The sequence below is a fragment of the Gallinula chloropus genome (genome assembly GCF_964237585.1).
Source record: "Gallinula chloropus genome assembly, chromosome: 2".
NCBI classification, from domain to species: domain Eukaryota; kingdom Metazoa; phylum Chordata; class Aves; order Gruiformes; family Rallidae; genus Gallinula; species Gallinula chloropus.
In genome coordinates, this window is record NC_140086.1 from 156,497,364 (window position 1) to 156,510,802 (window position 13,439).

The following is a 13,439-nucleotide window of genomic DNA, read 5'->3' on the forward strand; positions in this document are numbered from 1 at the left end:
CACTTCCATATTCCTCGGCTGCAGCACTTCGTTAGCAACCACATTAGCATCCAAGTAAATGTTGGGGGAACGTGGGTGTTACAGACCCGCTCTTCTTTTTTGGGGGGATTCCCAGGCTGGTCCAGGCACTGTTTATTGTCTGGGGGAATTCTACTTCCTTGGTCCACGTGCTGTGCTTCTATAGGAACCTGTAGGACAGTTACATCTAATGTTAAAGGCAGTGGCTCATATTTTTATTTGATTCTGTGGCTACAGACTTGATACCTGACCTAGCTTTGCATCTGTAAAATCCTGAGACTTCCAGAGGAAGGAAATAAACCCGAATCCTTGTATTTCTTGAAGATAGTCATCACAATCTTATTTCTTTCAGAAAATATTTATGTGGAAAACGCTTCCCTTTCTCCCCTCATTGTTTTATAGAATTCCCTAAGATTTGTCAGAGGTTGTTATGGTATAGGCTCTGTGAATGCATTAGTTGCACAGCTTTGAACCCAGTGGAAATCCGTGCTTAAGTGATGTCAAAAAGGTCTGTGGCTATAGCGGGCTTGGTCAGATTCAGACAGTGTAAAGCGGTGCAGAGATTATCAGGGGAAGAAGAATTACTTAACCAAAACCTCGTATTTTGTTCCAGAATGTATGTTTGGGTTTGTATGTATGAAAATCCCTCTGTGTTTGAAGGCAGACATCTCCGTGTCCCAAAACCTCAGCCCGGAAAGCCCGCCTGGCCGCAGTCTGGCGTTGCCACGGGCTCGCTCGGTAGCAGCAACCCCGAGCGCTCCCAAACGCCGGCGCCAGGTGAGGCGAGTGTCGGGCGGCTCTTTCCTTCCCCGACACTGTAGCGCCCCGATCGTTGCCCGCGGGGCGTGAGCTGCTCTTTCGCTCGGCTGAATCTGCATTCGCCTTTGCAGGCTTTTTGGAGGGATGGAGCTGAAAACCCGATGTCCCAGAGCGGACCAGGGTCCTCCCGGGCTTGGCACACGGCCCTTGGCAGCAAGAGGGAGGGCAGCCCGGAGTTTTTGCCCGGCGGGAGTGAGTGTGGCAGCGGCGCCCGGCTGGTCCCCGTCCCCAGCGCCATCCCTTGGGCCGCGGGGCCAGGGCAGCAGCCGCGCTGGGCTGTGCAAAGCCGGGTTGCGCAAAGCTGCTGTGGGTCGGAGGGCTGGGAAGGGGCTGCCTCCGGGGAAAATAACCCTCCTTTAGGGCACGACCGGGAGAAAGCCCGGGGAGGGGGTGGGGGTGAGGGAGGCGGGGAATCAGCCCGTGAGGTCGGGAGGGAAAGGAACCGCGCCGCCTTCGTGTGGTTTTGGCAAGGTGAAACACAGGCTTTCCGCCTACCCCCGTGCGATGTGGGTACAGCCCCGGCTCCTGTCCCCCTTCCCAACGAGGGCCGGCAGGGCGGCCCGGCCCGACCCGGGGCGAGCGGGAGCCGGGGCGCGGGCAGCCGCGCGTCCCGCACACGCGGAGGGGTGCGGAGCTCGCCGCGGGAGGAAAGTTGCGTTGTGCTGGCTTTGCACTTCCTGCACAGCCGGCCGGGGCTCTCGGCAGCACCCGGGGACCTCCTGCCTCCCCGACCGGGCTCCGACGGGCACCGCTCGCCTGCCGAGCTCCCCGCGGGGCGCGGAGTCGACCTCCATAGGACATCCGCGGCCCGGCTGGGCCCCCGCGGCCGCCGGTCTGCCAGGAGCCTCGCCCGAGCGCCTTCTCCTTTTCGGGTTTTTGCGGCGTTTGGGTGTATTTTAGGTCGGGTGTTTTTGTTTGCTTGTTTGTTTTTTTCCGGGGAGAATACAGCCGGGCTGGGCAAGGGGAAGGAAACTTTCTCACCCCCCCCAGGATGCTCCGGATATTTTTGAAAGGGCGGAAGAGTGAGAAAGCGAGCAGCGTTTGTAAGGGCATCTCATGCTCTTGAGAAGGTCCCCCTGACACCTCGCTACTGGGATTAAAGACCGGAGCTGGAGAAACTCCTCCCCTTCCCTCTACTTCTGTCCTTCCCCCTCCCTCTGCTCCCCCCACCCTTCGCCTTCCCCCCCCCCCCCCCCCCCGCCCCAATCATTTCCTAAGGCCATTAAAAAAAAAATAAGAAGAAAGAAAGAAGAAAAAAAAAAGAGAAAAGAAAATAAGGAGCCTGGAGTAACCGCGGCTGGGGCGCCGGTGGAGAGAGGTGGGAGGGGAGCCTCCCTCTCCCGATTCATCTCCCAGGACCGCGCCTGGATGAAGGGATGGGAAGCACTACCATGGACAAGAAGAAAGATGCATCCAGCAGCGGCAGCAGGAAAAGCTCCAGCCAGAAGAAACTCATGTTGCGAGTGCACATCCCCGTAAGTGGCGCCTTGCGCTTCCTCCCCTTCGGCAGCTGGCGTGGCTTGGTGCTGGGGCATGTTTTCCTCTGACATGCAGCGAAAGGCAGAGAGGTGTTTCCTGCCGCTCAGGGCTGGAGTTTGGGGGATGCCGGTCTGAGGGGGTGCAGCCAGTGCAACAGGCGAGTCCTCCGGAGTGGGTTGGAGCACGGGGTCTCCCCTGGTCGTTGCCCCCCTCCCGTGCAGCCTTGGGAGCTCCGAGTGCCGTGGCCACGGCATAGAGGAGAGAGGATAGCTCCGGCTGCAGCCGTGCCTGCCTGCCCTGGGCTGTGGCTTTGGTTCAGTATGGCTCATCCCGTTCACACGCAGACTCCGGTGTGGTGCAGCAAAAGGTCTGTTCACCCCCAAACGTTGGTCCCAGCATCCCCAGGTTTGGCTCTGGGAACTGTCCGTGCCTTTTCACTCTTATCAGAGTGTTTAATGTGACTCTTTCCTCTCTCGGGACCGATCCACTTCTGAATTTGGGGCTCGGGAACCCAGAGCTCGCTCAGATTTGGACACAAGCAGTCTGTTCATAGCCAAAAGAGCAGGGACAGTTGTATTGCCATGGTGGAGCAGGCTGGTGAGCCGTGCAGTCTGCTCACTGACACTGTTTTGGTTTGTGTATTCAATCTATAAAGAAGCACACAAGAAACTGTCATACATAGATACAGAATAACCTCTGCCTAAAAGTTTCTCTCTCTTCTCAGTGAGTACTCAGAGGCTGGCCAGCTCTGTCTTCAGAGTTTACATGCCTTTCAAAACTTTGATTATTGTTTTTCTTTACTATTAGGATGTTCTTGTTATCTATGTAGCTATTTAGCTTTTTATTCTCAGTCATGATCTGCTTTTGGTTTTAGTGCTTCTGGCAAGAAATGGCAGAGTCCATGTGGCTTTTTCTGTGCAATCTGTTTGCGTTGTGGTTTGTTTTTTTTAAATCTCACTACATGGAAGTGGGAAACAGCCCTACACGTGTCTTTGCCAGGCCGCCAGAGACAAAAAGGATATTTCTGGTTCAAAGTTTTTCATTTGTTTTAGGTAAGAATAAGAAGTCAAAGCAAATTTATTAGGTATTTTGAGTGTGTGGAATAACATGGAGGAGAAATAAATGGCTCTTCTGCAGATTTCATTTTTTTTCTGGAGAGGAATGCAAGCCCAGGAGCTTAAGCCAAACTTCTTGAGCTCAGAGTGCATTCGGTACTAGGAGAAAAGGGTCTGTTTCTGCTAACGTGGGTGTTGCCTGTGCATTTGTGACTGGAGTTTTTAGGCAGTAAACTTTGCCATGCTACCAGTAGTATTTCACAATAGGGATGTAAAATATCAAGAAAATAAAATGTAGAGCACCAAAGTACCACTCGTCCTGTGTACCTCATTCCACCCTGCCTGCTGCATTGTCTCTGCCATCTCTTTCCACAGCCCCCCCTCTGATTCAGTCTAACCAGGAACTTCTGTGCAGCTGGATTTCCATCTCTGTTCCAAGAAGCTGCATTTTCTGACTGGTGAAGAGCCATAGGTAGTTTGGGAGACGCTGTTGTTGCTGCAGGATTTTAGAGGACTCCTCTGGTGCTTTTGAAACACCTTCTGACCTCCAGATAACTCCAACCACACCAATACTTACAGTAATTTCCCTGGTTTATGACTGTGAAGCTAAGGTGGAAAAAGTGCCTGAGTAACTTGTTTGTACTTAAGCATTATTGACAGAGGAAGGCTAATGCTTTTTCCTAATTGCCTCCCTAAGCCCACAGATGACCTTTCTTCAGGAGTGCTGCCTTAGTTCTATCTTGTGTGGAACATCATTAGTAGTGGGCCATAATTTTTCATGTTCATTAATCTCTTGGCTTCTTTGCTATACCGTTTGTCACCGAGGTAGTGGGAGTTACTCACAAGCCTGCAAATGCCTGATACTGCACTGAAGTCGACATGAGTTTTATTGTTCAGACAGTTGGAAGCAATTCAGGATTTGGTAATGAGATAACACCTTCCATCCCTCCTCTCCATATCCCAAATATGATCCTTCTGTTCCATTTTGCATCATTCTGGCATTCCTGAAATGGCCTGTTAGGCCCAAGGTCTTTCAGGTTGTACTCACGTTTTTAGTGGTTTTCTGTTATCTGGAAGAGTTTAGATATGACTGTGCTATAAGAAAGAACATTTTTCTCATTCTCCTCATTTGACAGTGGAATCTGCATTTGAAAAGATCCATTTAGAGTGTTTTTTTTTCTCTTTCATAACGTTTTCTTGGCTGTTGTTTTGAAGCATCGTTCCTATTATTTCAGTGGCGCCTGTCAGTGTAGCTGTAGTTGTCAAGGGAGCTTTCACCAGACAGTAATTTTTATTTTGTCCATCCTCTTCTTTGTTTTGCTGTGAGATCATGTTTATTGCTGAGACATGTAATTCTTGCTCATTGAGATCTTCAAATTAGGAACACGAGAAGGACTAACAAGGTCTGAGTAGGAGGGGAGAGAGGAGTCAATTCTGAAAGAGAAAGCAGTGGGACTGAAAGGTACTGTTGTGATGCAGGCTATCCTGAAACGTGTTTATTGGTCACGTAGAAATGATGGCTGGAAAAGTAATGACAAATAGTGTGCAAAAATGAGGAGAATAATGCAACATACGCTGCAATTAGGTTAGAGGACTGTGGAATAATAGCCACGACTGAAAATAAAATTGTAGGCTTTTCTTCCCACTCCAACATATTTTTGGTTTTTGGGTTTTCCTGTGACAGTGGAAAAAAATGGATCAATTTAAGAAAGCTGGTTTTGTGTCTTGCAACACTCCAGGGTATTTCTCAGGTACATCTTTCTCGAGCAAGAGCAAGACACGATAGAAGAAGTCTGGAAACACTCTATTTTCACCTTCTTTTTGTGTTCAGTTTCCTTCGGCACGAGTGGGTGTTGCCTAACCCTTGCTTCTGGGAATAGTGGTAGACCACTGAGTTCCTGCCAGTTGGGTTTCCGAGCTGCTCTCAACTTGTCATTCTGGAGCCAAGAGTAAAGTGGGGGCCACTGTGTTCTGTTAGCAGGAAAGTATTTCTTAAATTGCTGGACTGGCTGAACACCTTTTTGGTTGGTTTGTTTGCCATTTTCTTTGCAAATACACAACTGACTAAGAAACTAATAATTCTGATCTACCATAATATAATTGCAGGAGCCTTTGTAAAGAAAGTAAAGGTCACATCAGCCTCCGTCTTTCCCAGCAGCACGTTCAGAAGTCCCGAAATTAGAGATGCCTAAATGGAAATTTCTGGTGCAGATATATTTGAAAGCTGCTACAGTTTTGAATAGAAACCTTCCCTCTCTAGATGGATCACATCTGTAATACGAAGACATTAGCATTATAAAACTCCTTTTTAAGCCATTAGAAGTTAATGCTTGTGCATCACTTTCAGCATTTAAAAAACCTATTCTAAGACGGGACACAATTGTGTGCGGAGTAGGAGCTCACAGCAGTGAGATCAGTACGTTCTCTTTTGTCATCTTGCAAAATCGATCTGGTCTAATGTTAACCTTACCATTGTAATCCCGTGTTCCTGCAAAAGAAGCAGGGGGGAGATTCTACTCCTGCTTACTTTGAATTTCATCTGGGATAATGTATTGCAGGCAGTGCCAGCAAAGTTCTGTTGTGTTTACGCTAGTGCAGCTGAGGGCAGACCTGTCTCAAGAGCTTCACCATGGCAAGTGCCAAGCACCTGCTGCTCCCAGCAGGTGGAAATTGCAGTACCTTGGCACTTCCTTGGATTTTTCCCAAATAGATCACAAGGTGACTTTATATTCAAAAGAACAAAGAGCTTTTTTTCACTGCAAGGACAAAAATAACATCTGCGAATGAATATAAAAACATCTTTCAGTTCAGTGAAGTGGCTGTTGTCTCTGGTACTTCAGCCCTGACAGCAGAGTTGATGCACTAGAAGGATGCTCTTAGAGATCATGACCCTTTATTTTCAACATCACACAAACAAATATCTCTGCACACTTTCTCCCCTTTCTTTGTCAACCTCTGTGATTCTGAACAGACTCCCCAGTGTGCAGATTTATCGCTGATTCCAGGCCTGTTGTTATGTTGGGATGCCAGGCTGAAACATCAGATGGCTTAAATATTTCTAACCCGCTAGATGACAATGATGTTCTGACAGCTAGTGTTGGCTCGAGCTCTGCCCCTCCATCTTGCTTTCCACACTTGCAAAGTCATTAATGGCTGCATGCCTAATAAATCACTGTGAAATGATTTTTTTCTGTCACGGTTTTTGCAGGGTAATTCTTATCTCCTGGTAGTTGCTGGGTGGGCTGATGAGAACAGCACTTCAGCCTAGGGATCACTTTAGGAAGCTGGAGCTGAGGAATAAGCTGGTCAGCTCTTTCAAGGAGATGAGGGAATCGGCTTCCAATGTGTTTATTTTCTTGGGAAAAGGAGGTGGGGGGAAAGGAAGATGGAGGAGCGAGAAATGTTTCCCTAAAATTAAATCGGCAACTGTCCTCCCCCTTGCTGTGATAGGGCAGGCTCTGAGTTGTCCTGAGCCTCTGTGGCCTTGAAGTTTAACTTTGGATTCCTCCCTGAAGGGCTGATATATTAAGGATCTCAAAGGGCAAAGAGGAGTGCTCAGGAGTGTTGAGACTATGCATCAAATCTATCTGAAAGAAAAAAGAAAGGATTTGTATCTGCAGTCATAATAACTGCCATGGTAATTAGGGAAGCTCTTCGTGTTGTTTGGTTTTAAAGCATAAAACAAAATGATCTGCTTCTTTAAAGCATCACTTTTTCAGGGAGGAGATTATGCTCATAATTGGTCTCATCCAACCTCCTTTATTTATCCTTGGGAGGGCTGTGGGCTCAGAGGAACAGGAACTGCCTTAGGGGAATAAGTCATGAATGTGGAAGGAACTTCACAGAAATGTGGATGGTGAGACTTTTGGCCTCAGGGGAGGTTACTCACACCATGCTTGTACTGGGAATTGCTGAAACAGGAGAAAATGTCATGCTCCTAGAGGGATCAGGAGTGAAGTAGAAAGTAGTGATCTCCACATGGGATGTTCCAGTGCCTGTTCACAGACTTGCAAGGTCCAGCTGATGCCCAATTTCACTTGGGCACCACATTCCATTCAAGGGACCTCATGATGAGACCAAAAGCAGATTCGGACCTTGAAGATAGGATTCAACAGTCAGTTTATTGATGATGTATGGACAGCCATTAATTAAGTTGGTGTGCCCATTGGGCGAGTTTGGCAGGATTAATGGGAGGAGAAAGGAGCCAAAACCATGTCAGCATTGCTATTGGTAGACCAAATTATGGACATACATGCTGAGTGAATTACCACATATAATTCCCATCCCTTTGAAGAAGAACTGAATTTTTGATATCAAAAGGCATCCCATATACAGGGAATAATGAAAGAGCAGAGTTTAGAGAAAAGAAGCATCAAGGAAGACATCCATAGCAGACAGGAGATGTCACAGATGTCTGCCTGGCATAGAAAGGGCCCCTTTGTGGGACCTTTGTGTTACCCTAAACTGATCATTGGGCTTTGACAATTAGCCTGCTTTCGGGGCCTGATCTGGTTGCAGAGGACTGCTGTCTCAATTTTCTACTACTGTTTGCACTGTAGGCATAGTGGAGAAAGTGTTAGGGCCTAAGGAACAGAGGGTTACACATGTGTTTGAGAGAAGAACAAAAAGCAGCTTGAATGTATCCTGAATGGAGTATCTGCTTTTTTTTTTCTCCCAGAAAGGAAAATCTATGAATGTAAGATGCTATCAATAAATCCAAAATATTATTGGTGTTTTGGTGGTATAGTGCTATGCTACTACTGAACAATGTCTAGTGCTAGCAGTGACTTGAAACAGTGATGTGTATGACAGTTTCTGGTGCAGAATGGCTTTTGGGTTTATCCTTTAGGCAGTTGTAGGAACTGGAATACAATGCTTAGGTTCAGGGTTTGCTTCTGTAACACTGTTTCTCTTAAACTGCTTGCATGTAACTGCATATGAAATCTGTGAAGCACGAAAGCGTTATTTACATGGTAGAGAACCAAACCAAAACGTGGTGATTCGGGTTTTGACACTGAGGACTCACAGGGTGGTATATAGCGGCTGTTGGAGTTCCATACGCTTTAGCATGACAGTGCATTACGTGATGGCAGCGTGACTCAGTGGGATGCACAGCCAGTGCATTGCAGTGTGTGTTTCATGGTTGTCATTTACACCACACGCCGTGATTGTTCAGACCTTATGGTCATTATTGCAAAGGGTGTCTGTGACCTTCTGCTCCAAACCCAGAACCTATGTCACAAGCTGAAGACCGAATCTATTTTTGTGATCAAGGTATATAGAGCTATATGCCTTTTTTAAGCTACTGGAGAACACATTTCCATAGATCTGGAGTTTCATTAGGAGAAAGCATGTGCATTATAAGCATTATCTGCTGTGTTATGAAGCGCTTTTCATAATTTATTCACAACAGGCGTGCAATTTTCAGGCTTCTTTTCATGTTGGTAATGCTGCTGGAACAATGAAAACAAGAAAATGCCCTGCTTCTGCAAGCTGAAGAAAGAAAATCTATCTGAGTGGTCAGAGTGCTGGCTTACAGCACTTCAAAACACAGGATTTTCCTGCTTAGTTATAGACTGACTAGTGGCTGCCCAGGGAGGTGGTTGACTCAGCCATCCCTGGAAGTGTTTAAAAGAAGAGTAGATGCTGTACTTGGTGACGTGGTCTAGTGCTGGACCTAGTAGGGCTGGGTAGATGGTTGGACTCAATGATTTTGAAAGTCTTTTCCAACCAAAACCATTCTGTGATTCTTTGACTGAAGTTTGGATCTATTTGTGGAAGCTACATGCCTGTTGATTGCTTTAGCAAAGTTTAGAAACATGTTTGCCATGGAATTAGAGAAATCACTACTTGCTGAGCTAGATTTGGAGGATAAAACTTGAAACCAAGCATAAAGAAACTTTTCAGTGAAGACAAGCTCTCCATAGACAAGGTATAGTTGTAAGAATGTGATGGACTAAACAGGTGCCATTAGCATTGTCTACAGCCTGTCTAAGGGAAGAATGAATTGTACCTGCATGCCACTTATTTTCTATAAACTCTATATGAAAATCAGGAAGGACACCTGGAACTATGCACAGAATCCTGAAGTGTATCCCAATGATTCTGTTTTTGCTACATAGCTGTAATCTGTGAGATGTTTCCACAGATTCAGGACTATTCTATGCCTTTAAATAACTGTGTGTTTGAAATGTTTGCTAAGCCTGTGTTGTCTTGCTTTTGGTTACATGGCCAACTGTGTTAGCTGTTACGAGGTATAACTACTAATAAGCATTTTTATAGGATCATGGAATAGTTGAGGTTGGAAGATATGTCTGGAGGTTGCCTAGTCCAGTCCTGCTGCTGACTGTGGTCAGCTAGAGCAGGTTGCTCAGAATTGTGTCCCATCAGATTTTGAATATCTTCTAGGATGGAGACAGCACCACTTCATTGCTGTAAGGAATGCGTTTGGGCAAGTGAAAGCTCCTTGAGACAAAATATTGTTCAGCCACTACACAGGCATATTGAATTCAACCTTGCAGTTGGCTGGAATCTGGTCCCAAAAGCATAGTGACCATCTAGGGGGTGAAACTGGATATGGCTGTGTAGTGTAGAGACTTCTGGGAAACGCATGCTCTGAAGTGGGAGTTGAAACTGGAGGCACAATAGAATCATAGAATCCTAGAATCTCCTTGAGCTGGGGGGGACCCATAAGGATGATCAAGTCCAACTTCTGCCTCCACACAGGGCCAGCCAAGTCAGAGCATGGGACTGAGCACACTGTCCAGACGCTTCTTGACCTCAGCCTAGCTCGGTGCTGTGACCCCTTCCCAGGGGAGCCTGTCCCAGTGCCTGACCCCCCTCTCAGTACAGAACCTCTTCCTAACATCCAACCTAAACCTCCCCTGTTGGGACAGGGATCACCGAGTCCAGCTCCTGACTCCACGCAGGGCAACCTGAATGTTAACCCATAGATCTAAGGATGATGTCTGAACATTTCCTGAACGCCAAGAAGCCTGAGGCTGTGACTTCTTCCCTGGGGAGCTTCTTCCAGTGCAGGGCCACCCTCTCCGTGAAGAACTTTTTTCTAATGTCCAACCTTAAATTCACCAGGTGTAGCTTTAAGCCATTCTGTTGCATCCTGTTAACAGTCCCAACAAGGCTTGTGGAAGAAAGGAACAGTAAGGAAGAGATAAAAAAAAAAGGGTTTAGTGTTACCACAACATACATATAAGAGTTTGTCAGCTTCTCAAACCATTGCATCTTCTGGAATGTGGTTTTCATCGTGTGTTGTCATTCCTGTTGCATAAATTAATTAGAGAGGGATTTGCTGTTACTGAGTATTAATCATGGCTTCTGTGTTGGAAGTATGATCCAAACCAAGAGGCATGAGGAAAGACAGTTCAGGGGTAAGAGCACTAAATCATCACCTTGCTGTCAAAATCTGTCTGCTTTATTGCCTGAGGTTGGGCAGAGTCCTTGATGTAAGCTTTGCATTGCTGAATTGCTGAAGCTTGAGATCCACAAAGAGTAAACTTTTGGCCACATAGAATCACTGAAACATCTTTGGAGATGTTCTTTCCATCCTTACTGAATGCTGTTGAACTAGATGTATAGGCATGTATAAGGATATTTATCTTAGTAAAAACAAACTCTGAAGAATTCAAAGCCTTGATAGGTGTTCTAGACTGGATGCACGTGAGAGGAAACTACATTGTCCCTGGAGTACTGATATTCAAATAGATGGCTGGAGTTTAAGCAACTTGCCCCATGTTGTATATAGGAGTGTGACAATTGGATTCATGAAGTCTTGAGACCTAGTTCATTTATCTTAACCATAAAGCCAACCTTCTTCTTATGGTATCTGTCCCATAAGAATCTGTGTACAAACTCAATCTAAGTCTACAGGGAGGGAAAGATATTTCCTTTTGCATTTTGAAGACATGTGAAGTGAAAGGATTCCAGTCTCATGGCTACAGAGAGTCATGCTGTGTCCTAACATTACTGTTAGGACTCTTCAGCAGTCTGATAAAAAGACCAAGGATTAAGGATATTAGGTAAATGAGAGGAAACTTTATTAACTTCTAGCATTGGAAGTAGTACTACAATTAGTGTACCTAATTACCTAATTATCACACCCCCCATAGGGTTCATGTGGCTGTTTAAAGTTGTGAAATGTTAGGGTTTTTTTTTTCCCCCCTGAATAGCTGGTGACACATCAGTTGTAGAGTTCTTGAAACAAGGCACCTGCAGACATTTAGCATGTAGTCATCTATAAACTCAAGCAGATGGGATCTGGGACACGCAAACCAACACTTTACCAGCCACATTCAGCCTCCAGCACCCTTCAAGGAGTTTGCAGGCAGCCTGTCTCCATTCTCGTGCTCGCTAATGACTTGTCCTTCCAGTTGCTGCAGCTGGGCATTCCACAATACTGCTGCCAACTAGCACAGGAGAGGGAATACCAGCATGGTCTCAACACTGTTCTTCTGGGATAATCCTCCCACTAATGCACCAACTCTACATTTTCATGGGCAAATGGAGGACTTCTGCTACCTGAGAAGTTGAGCCAACATTATTCCTAAACATAAGATTTGTAGCTTGAAATGACTAGGAGGTAGAAGATGTTATTCAGCTGTTGTCTTTCTCCCTTTTATTTAGCCACTTGATGTTAAAAGTAAATACTAATATAATACACTTCTTCTAGTTGGGTGATGATTAATTATACATTTTCCTTATTTTTTTATGCTTTTGAGAATGACTGTATGTGCTCTAAGCTATGCAGAGGCAGGAGGGCACATGCCAGCGTTTTTCTTTATAAAGTAACACCCATAATTCAAAAACTACAATTACTTCAATTCTTTTTTCTGCATTGTGTACTTAAGAGTTCTGCCTCCTTTTGCTGTGGCAGACTCAGGGAGGCATCATCAGTTGGCATGCAGACCTTGCTGTTAAATGAACTCTTCTGATTGTCAGCTGTAAAACACTGAAGGCAGTAAAAGAGGAAACATGCCACACTTCACCATGTGCAGCAGCAGTGGGCTGGTCTCCTTTACTTAGTAAGGCAAAAATGTTTTCATCCAGTGTTCATCAACTGTCTGGGTGGACCTCAACCAGCAGCTATAAAGGCACAGCAAGCTGCTGTTCAATAGTTGGCTTTATTAGCAGACTGTGTGCATCCTCCTGTCCCACCAAAATGCTGAAGGAAACATGTTGCCTTCCAATGCCTTCTCAGCCAACAGGTTTTATTTTCACAGTGTACATTGTTAGATACAAGAAGCCAGTGGGAACTTGGGAGGTCTTGGTAACTTGTTCACTTTTGATGTTCATCTGTCTATAATCAGAGATCCAAAAATCTGAGCATAACAGATGACTGAAATGTAGTTGAAATGCCATTCACAAAATTAATCCTTGAGAGGAAAACAAAAAAGGTGCTAAGAAGCCTAGTAGGTCAGAGAGACTGGATTTTCAAAAGAATCTAGGCACAGTAGGTCCCTTTGCAGTATATGAGGATCCTACCAGTCCATCTCCATCATGTAGTCCTTAAATGCATTTGAAAATCAAGCTTTGTGGCTTTCAAGCTTTCCAGACACCGTTCTTCCTTCTCTGCTATTTATACCTGGATTACAAACCAGATACTGATTTTCCTACTTTTCCACTCTCAGTAACCTTCTTTTGCACCTGGTAGGTGGTAAAATGGAAAAAACACCCCAAACATCCCACGTCAGAAGCTGTTTTTTTCTGGTGCAGAGGTTGAAAGTAACACTAGGAAGTAATTTGGGAAGAGATAAATAGCAGCTGTTCTCTTGATGATAAAGACTGAAACTAATAACCTGATATGTAGTACAGCGCTGCCCATTGTGACACATGAGGAAGTCTCTGGATGACATTATGTTTGAGAGTGACCAAGTATTACATATAATAAAGACTTCAGAAAGAAATTTCTTTCCTGTTCCCTTCAACATGTCAATGTAACTTAAGAAAAAGCTGCCATCATTTAAAATTCAAAAGGATTTTTTATCTGTGTATTTTAAACCTGTGTAAACTTTCACAGTTTTGCAATCCAGTGGAGGCATTTGATGTGTTTAG

The 13,439-nt window shown here is 45.5% G+C and overlaps 1 protein-coding gene across 2 annotated transcripts in view; it reads left to right on the plus strand.

The window, feature by feature from the left end:
• Positions 1-1,285: 1,285 nt before the first annotated feature.
• The window catches only part of PRKAG2 (protein kinase AMP-activated non-catalytic subunit gamma 2), a 224,098-nt gene continuing 211,944 nt past the window's right edge, over positions 1,286-13,439 (plus strand). For both annotated transcript variants that reach the window (XM_084260542.1, XM_084260543.1), the window contains exon 1: positions 1,286-2,312. In XM_084260542.1, the coding sequence (XP_084116668.1) occupies positions 2,214-2,312 (99 nt within the window). In that variant the 5' untranslated portion in view covers positions 1,286-2,213. The remainder of the gene's footprint in view (positions 2,313-13,439) is intronic.